The sequence below is a fragment of the Petromyzon marinus genome, unplaced genomic scaffold (assembly GCF_048934315.1).
Source record: "Petromyzon marinus isolate PM22_M1 ecotype Great Lakes invasive population unplaced genomic scaffold, UKy_Petmar_22M1.pri1.0 PM_Scaffold_271, whole genome shotgun sequence".
Lineage (NCBI taxonomy): Eukaryota > Metazoa > Chordata > Hyperoartia > Petromyzontiformes > Petromyzontidae > Petromyzon > Petromyzon marinus.
In genome coordinates this window covers 110,977-120,000 of record NW_027423248.1, presented here as the reverse complement: position 1 = coordinate 120,000, position 9,024 = coordinate 110,977, and the positions used below count along the sequence as shown (strand labels likewise).

Genomic DNA, 9,024 nt, shown 5'->3' with positions numbered 1-9,024 from the left:
ATCAACAACAACAACACCACCATCACCACCACCATCATCATCAACAACAACAACATCATCACCAACACCACCATCATCAACAACAACAACATCATCACCAACACCACCATCATCACCACCACCACCAACAACAACACCACCATCATCACCACCATCACCACCATCATCACCACCATCATCAACAACAACACCAACAACAACAACAACACCATCACCAACAACAACATCAACAACATCATCACCAACACCACCATCATCACCACCATCACCATCATCAACAACAACAACACCATCACCACCACCATCACCACCATCACCACCATCACCACCACCATCACCACCATCACCATCACCACCACCACCATCACCACCACCATCACCACCACCATCACCACCATCACCACCACCACCACCTCAGTGTACTCAGTGAGAAGTTTGGTTTCACCGCAGCGAGGGGATCTTGGACCCCCTCCCCCCCGTCCCTCGCCCCCCCCTCGCCCCCCCCTCGCCCCCCCCCTCGCCCCCCCCCTCACCCCCCCCTCGCCCCCCCCTCGCCCCCCCCCCCCCCCCGGCCAGCTCCGAGGGGCCTTGTGAGATTTTCTGTCTTGATACAAACACACTCACACACTTATACATACACTTACACTTACACACTTACACACTCACACACTTACACTTACACACTCACACACTTACACTTACACACTTACACACTCACACACTTATACACTCACCACTCACCCACCCACCCACTCACTCACTCACTCACCCACCCACTCACTCACCCACTCACTCACCCACTCACCCACCCACTCACTCACTCACCCACTCACTCACTCACTCACCCACTCACCCACTCACCCACCCACTCACCCACCCACTCACCCACTCACCCACCCACCCCCTCTCCCCCCCTCCCCCCAGCTGGGGGCTCCAGCGGTGGGCTCAGCCCCCAAGGGGTCAGGAGGCAGTGGACCGCTCCTCACAGCCAGCGGCAAGAACCCCATCATGGAGCTCAACGAGAAGCGTCGGGGACTCAAATACCAGCTGCTGGGGGAGGCCGGGACCGGCTATGACAAGAAGTTCACCATGCAGGTACTCACCAGATCACTCACCAGATCACTCACCAGTCTACTCACCAGATCACTCACCAGATCACTCACCAGATCACTCACCAGATCACTCACCAGATCACTCACCAGACTACTCACCAGGTTACTCACCAGGTTACTCACCAGATCACTCACCAGATCACTCACCAGACTACTCACCAGGTTACTCACCAGACTACTCACCAGGTTACTCACCAGACTACTCACCAGGTTACTCACCAGATTACTCACCAGGTTACTCACCAGACTACTCACCAGGTTACTCACCAGATCACTCACCAGATCACTCACCAGGTTACTCACCAGGTTACTCACCAGACTACTCACCAGATCACTCACCAGGTTACTCACCAGATCACTCACCAGATCACTCACCAGGTTACTCACCAGACTACTCACCAGACTACTCACCAGGTTACTCACCAGGTTACTCACCAGATCACTCACCAGTCTACTCACCAGATCACTCACCAGGTTACTCACCAGATCACTCACCAGATCACTCACCAGGTTACTCACCAGATCACTCACCAGACTACTCACCAGGTTACTCACCAGATCACTCACCAGATCACTCACCAGGTTACTCACCAGGTTACTCACCAGACTACTCACCAGATCACTCACCAGGTTACTCACCAGATCACTCACCAGATCACTCACCAGGTTACTCACCAGACTACTCACCAGACTACTCACCAGGTTACTCACCAGGTTACTCACCAGATCACTCACCAGTCTACTCACCAGATCACTCACCAGGTTACTCACCAGATCACTCACCAGATCACTCACCAGGTTACTCACCAGGTTACTCACCAGGTCACTCACCAGATTACTCACCAGGTTACTCACCAGATCACTCACCAGACTACTCACCAGGTTACTCACCAGATCACTCACCAGATCACTCACCAGGTTACTCACCAGACTACTCACCAGGTTACTCACCAGACTACTCACCAGATCACTCACCAGATCACTCATCAGACTACTCACCAGACTACTCACCAGACTACTCACCAGATCACTCACCAGGTTACTCACCAGATCACTCACCAGGTTACTCACCAGATCACTCACCAGATCACTCACCAGGTTACTCACTCACCAGCTCGCTCACCAGCTGCTGAGGGAGGCCGGGACCGGCTATGACAAAAAGTTCACCATGCAGGTACTCACCAGATCACTCACCAGACTACTCACCAGGTTACTCACCAGATCACTCACCAGGTTACTCACCAGACTACTCACCAGATCACTCACCAGATCACTCACCAGGTTACTCACCAGACTACTCACCAGATCACTCACCAGATCACTCACCAGATCACTCACCAGACTACTCACCAGACTACTCACCAGACTACTCACCAGATCACTCATCAGATCACTCACCAGGTTACTCACCAGACTACTCACCAGATCACTCACCAGTCTACTCACCAGATCACTCACCAGGTTACTCACCAGATCACTCACCAGATTACTCACTCACCAGACTACTCACCAGATCACTTACCAGACTACTCACCAGATTACTCACCAGGTTACTCACCAGACTACTCACCAGATTACTCACTCACCAGACTACTCACCAGATCACTCACCAGGTTACTCACCAGACTACTCACCAGGTTACTCACTCACCAGACTACTCACCAGATCACTCACCAGACTACTCACCAGACTACTCACCAGGTTACTCACCAGACTACTCACCAGGTTACTCACCAGGTTACCCACCAGATCACTCACCAGGTTACTCACCAGGTTACTCACTCACCAGTCTACTCACCAGCTGCTGGGGGAGGCCGGGACCGGCTATGACAAAAAGTTCACCATGCAGGTACTCACCAGATCACTCACCAGATTACTCACCAGATTACTCACCAGGTTACTCACCAGACTACTCACCAGGTTACTCACCAGACTACTCACCAGATCACTCACCAGACTACTCACTCAGCCACTCACTCACAAGATCACTCAGCCACTCACTCAGCCACTCACTCAGCCACTCACCAGATCACTCACTCACCAGATTACTCACCAGATCACTCACCAGGTTACTCACCAGATTACTCACTCACTCAGCCACTCACCAGATCACTCACCAGACTACTCACCAGATCACTCACCAGATTACTCACCAGGTTACTCACCAGACTACTCACCAGATCACTCACCAGACTACTCACCAGGTTACTCACCAGATCACTCACCAGACTACTCACCAGATCACTCACCAGATCACTCACCAGATCACTCACCAGACTACTCACCAGACTACTCACCAGGTTACTCACCAGATCACTCACCAGACTACTCACCAGACTACTCACCAGGTTACTCACCAGATCACCCACCAGATCACTCACCAGATCACTCACCAGATCACTCAGCCACTCACTCAACAGATCACTCAGCCACTCACTCACCAGATCACTCACCAGATCACTCAGCCACTCACTCACTCAGCCACTCACTCACTCACCCGCTCACTCACCAGATCACTCAGCCACTCACTCAGCCACTCACTCACTCAGCCACTCACTCACTCACCCGCTCCCTCACCAGATCACTCACTCACTCAGCCACTCACTCAGCCACTCATTCACTCAGCCACTCACCAGATCACTCACCAGATCACTCACCAGATCACTCACCAGATCACTCAGCCACTCACTCAACAGATCACTCAGCCACTCACTCACCAGATGACCCACCAGATCACTCACCAGATCACTCACCAGATCACTCACCAGATCACTCACCAGATCACTCAGCCACTCACTCACCAGATCACTCACCAGATCACTCACCAGATCACTCACCAGATCACTCAGCCACTCACTCATCAGATCACTCACCAGATCACTCACCCAGCCACCCACCAGATCACTCACCAGATCACTCACTCACCAGATCACTCACCAGATCACTCACTCACTAGATCACTCACCAGATCACCCACCAGATCACTCACCAGATCACTCACCAGATCACCCACCAGATCACCCACCAGATCACTCACCAGATCACTCACCAGATCACTCACCAGATCACTCAGCCACTCACTCACCAGATCACTCATTCACCAGATCACTCACCAGATCACTCACCAGATCACTCACCAGATCACTCACCAGATCACTCAGCCACTCACTCACCAGATCACTCACCAGATCACTCACTCACCCAGCCACCCACCAGATCACTCACCAGATCACTCACTCACCAGATCACTCACCAGATCACTCACTCACCAGATCACTCACCAGATCACCCACCAGATCACTCACCAGATCACTCACCAGATCACCCACCAGATCACTCACCAGATCACTCACCAGATCACTCACCAGATCACTCACCCAGCCACCCACCAGATCACTCACCAGATCACTCACTCACCAGATCACTCACCAGATCACTCACTCACCAGATCACTCACCAGATCACCCACCAGATCACCCACCAGATCACCCACCAGATCACTCACCAGATCACTCACCAGATCACCCACCAGATCACTCAGCCACTCACTCACCAGATCACTCACTCACCAGATCACTCACCAGACACTCACCAGATCACTCACCAGATCACTCACCAGATCACTCACCAGATCACTCACCAGATCACTCAGCCACTCACTCACCAGATCACTCACCAGATCACTCACTCACCCAGCCACCCACCAGATCACTCACCAGATCACTCACTCACCAGATCACTCACCAGATCACTCACTCACCAGATCACTCACCAGATCACCCACCAGATCACTCACCAGGTCACTCACCAGATCACCCACCAGATCACTCACCAGATCACTCACCAGATCACCCACCATATCACTCACCAGATCACTCACCAGATCACCCACCAGATCACCCACCAGATCACTCACCAGATCACTCACCAGATCACTCACCAGATCACTCAGCCACTCACTCACCAGATCACTCACTCACCAGATCACTCACCAGATCACTCAGCCACTCACTCACCAGATCACTCACTCACCAGATCACTCACCAGATCACCCACCAGATCACTCACCAGATCACTCACCAGATCACCCACCAGATCACCCACCAGATCACTCACCAGATCACTCACCAGATCACTCACCAGACTACTCACCAGATCACTCACCAGATCACTCACCAGATCACTCACCAGATCACTCAGCCACTCACTCACCAGATCACTCACCAGATCACTCACTCACCCAGCCACCCACCAGATCACTCACCAGATCACTCACCAGATCACTCACTCACCAGATCACTCACCAGATCACCCACCAGATCACCCACCAGATCACCCACCAGATCACTCACCAGATCACTCACCAGATCACCCACCAGATCACTCACCAGATCACCCACCAGATCACCCACCAGATCACTCACCAGATCACTCACCAGATCACTCACCAGATCACTCACCAGATCACTCACCAGATCACTCAACCACTCACTCACCAGATCACTCACTCACCAGATCACTCACCAGATCACTCACCAGATCACTCACCAGATCACTCACCAGATCACTCAGCCACTCACTCACCAGATCACTCACCAGATCACTCACTCACCCAGCCACCCACCAGATCACTCACTCACCAGATCACTCACCAGATCACTCACTCACCAGATCACTCACCAGATCACCCACCAGATCACTCACCAGATCACTCACCAGATCACCCACCAGATCACCCACCAGATCACTCACCAGATCACTCACCAGATCACTCACCAGATCACTCACCCAGCCACCCACCAGCTCACCCGCTTGCTTGGCGTGTTGGCATGTGTGTGTGTGACGTGTGTGTGTGTGTGTGACGTGTGTGTGTGACGTGTGTGTGTGTGTGACGTGTGTGTGTGTGTGACGTGTGTGTGTGTGACGTGTGTGTGTGTGTGTGACGTGTGTGTGACGTGTGTGTGACGTGTGTGTCTGTGTCTGTGTGTGACGTGTGTGTGTGTGTGTGTGACATGTGTGTGTGACGTGTGTGTGTGACGTGTGTGTGTGTGACGTGTGTGTGTGTGTGTGACGTGTGTGACGTCTTGGTGTGATGTGTGTGTGTGACGTCTTGGTGTGACGTCTTGGTGTGATGTGTGTGTGTGACGTCTTGGTGTGACGTGTTGTGTGGTTGCCAGGTGGAGGTTGACGGCAAGGCCTTCCAGGGCTCTGGGCCCAACAAGTGTGACGTGTGTGTGTGTGACGTGTGTGTGATGTGTGTGTGTGTGATGTGTGTGTGACGTGTGTGTGTGACGTGTGTGTGTGTGTGACGTGTGTGTGTGTGACGTCTTAGTGTGACGTGTGTGTTTGTGTGACGTCTTGGTGTGACGTGTGTTTGTGTGTGGTTGCCAGGTGGAGGTTGACGGCAAGGCCTTCCAGGGCTCTGGGCCCAACAAGTGTGACGTGTGGGTGTGTGTGTGTGTGACTGTGTGTGTGTGTGTGACTGTGTGTGTGTGTGTGACGTCTTGGTGTGACGTGTGTGTGTGATGTGTGTTTATATTCCAGGTGGAGGTTGACGGCAAGGCCTTTCAGGGCTCTGGGCCCAACAAGTGTGACGTGTTTGTGACGTCTTGGTGTGACGTGTGTGTGTGATGTGTGTGTGACGTGTGTGTGTGTGACGTGTGTGTGTGTGACGTCTTGGTGTGACGTGTGTGTGACGTGTGTGTGTGTTTGTGTGTGGTTGCCAGGTGGAGGTTGATGGCAAGGCCTTCCAGGGCTCTGGGCCCAACAAGTGTGACGTGTGTGTGTGTGTGTGACTGTGTGTGTGTGTGTGACGTGTGTGTGTGTGTGTGACGTGTGTGTGTGTGTGTTGTGTGTTGTGTGTGTTTATATTCCAGGTGGAGGTTGATGGCAAGGCCTTCCAGGGCTCTGGGCCCAACAAGTGTGACATCTTGGTGTGACGTCTTGGTGTGACGTCTTGGTGTGACGTGTGTGTGTTTGTGTTTGTGTGTGTTGTGTGTGCTCCAGGTGGAGGTTGACGGCAAGGCCTTCCAGGGCTCTGGGCCCAACAAGTGTGACGTGTGTGTGTGTGTGTGACGTGTGTGTGTGTGACATGTTGTGTGTGTGTGTGACTGTGTGTGTGTGTGTGTGACGTGTGTGTGTGTGACGTCTTGGTGTGACGTCTTGGTGTGACGTGTGTGTGACGTGTGTGTGTTTGTGTTTGTGTGTGTTGTGTGTGCTCCAGGTGGAGGTTGATGGCAAGGCCTTCCAGGGCTCTGGGCCCAACAAGTGTGACGTGTTTGTGTGTGTGTGAGTGACGTGTGTGTGTGTGACGTGTGTGTGTGTGACTGTGATGTGTGTGTGACGTGTGTGTGACGTCTTGGTGTGACGTGTGTGTGTGTGTGACTGTGTGTGTGTGACGTCTTGGTGTGACGTGTTGTGTGGTTGCCAGGTGGAGGTTGATGGCAAGGCCTTCCAGGGCTCTGGGCCCAACCAGTGTGACGTGTGTGTGACGTGTGTGTGTGAGTGACTGTGTGTGTGTGTGTGACGTGTGTGTGTGTGACGTCTTGGTGTGACGTCTTGGTGTGACGTCTTGGTGTGACGTGTGTGTGTGTGTGACTGTGTGTGTGTGTGTGATGTCTTGGTGTGACGTGTGTGTGTGTGTTGTGTGTTTATATTCCAGGTGGAGGTTGATGGCAAGGCCTTCCAGGGCTCTGGGCCCAACAAGTGTGACGTGTGTGTGTGTGTGTGACGTGTGTGTGACGTGTGTGTGTGACGTGTGTGTGTGTGTGACGTGTGTGTGTTTGACGTGTGTGTGTGTGTTGTGTGTGCTCCAGGTGGAGGTTGATGGCAAGGCCTTCCAGGGCTCTGGGCCCAACAAGTGTGATGTGTGTGTGACGTCTTGGTGTGTGTGTGTGTGTGACATGTTGTGTGTGTGTGTGTGACTGTGTGTGTGTGTGTGACGTGTGTGTGTGTGTGTTGTGTGATGTGTGTTTATATTCCAGGTGGAGGTTGATGGCAAGGCCTTCCAGGGCTCTGGGCCCAACAAGTGTGATGTGTGTGTGACGTCTTGGTGTGTGTGTGTGTGACATGTTGTGTGTGTGTGTGACTGTGTGTGTGTGTGTGACGTGTGTGTGTGTGTGTTGTGTGATGTGTGTTTATATTCCAGGTGGAGGTTGATGGCAAGGCCTTTCAGGGCTCTGGGCCCAACAAGTGTGACGTGTTTGTGTGTGTGTGTGTGTGACGTGTGTGTGACGTGTGTGTGTGTGTGTGTGTGACGTGTGTGTGTGTGTGTGACTGTGATGTGTGTGTGACGTGTGTGTGTGTGTGACGTGTGTGTGTGTGTGTGACGTGTGTGTGTGTTTATATTCCAGGTGGAGGTTGATGGCAAGGCCTTCCAGGGCTCTGGGCCCAACAAGTGTGACGTGTGAGTGTGTGTGTGTTGTGTGTGTGTGACTGTGTGTGTGTGACGTCTTGGTGTGACGTCTTGGTGTGACGTGTGTGTGACGTGTGTGTGTGTGTGACGTGTGTGTGTGTGACATGTTGTGTGTGACGTGTGTGTGTGACGTGTGTTGTGTGTGTGTGACGTGTGTGTGTGACGTGTGTGTGTGACGTGTGTGTGACGTGTGTGTGTGTGACTGTGTGTGTGTTGTGTGTGTGTGTGACGTGTGTGTGTGTGTGTGTGTGACGTGTGTGTGTGTGTGTGTGTTTATATTCCAGGTGGAGGTTGATGGCCAGGCCTTCCAGGGCTCTGGGCCCAACAAGTGTGACGTGTTTGTGTGTGACGTGTTGTGTGTGTGTGTGTGTGACGTGTGTGTGTGTGACGTCTTGGTGTGACGTCTTGGTGTGACGTCTTGGTGTCACGTGTGTGTGTGTGTGTGACGTGTGTGTGTGTGACGTGTGTGTGTGTGACTGTGTGTGTGTGTGTGACGTG

The 9,024-nt window shown here is 52.7% G+C and overlaps 1 protein-coding gene across 1 annotated transcript in view; it reads left to right on the top strand.

Moving 5' to 3' along the window:
- LOC116937179 (uncharacterized) overlaps positions 1–9,024 on the top strand; it is a 107,694-nt gene that overhangs the window by 5,567 nt on the left and 93,103 nt on the right. Inside the window, exon 2 of the mRNA XM_076064014.1 lies at positions 925–1,095. Coding sequence (XP_075920129.1) covers positions 1,009–1,095 — 87 coding nt within the window. The 5' untranslated portion in view covers positions 925–1,008. The remainder of the gene's footprint in view (positions 1–924; positions 1,096–9,024) is intronic.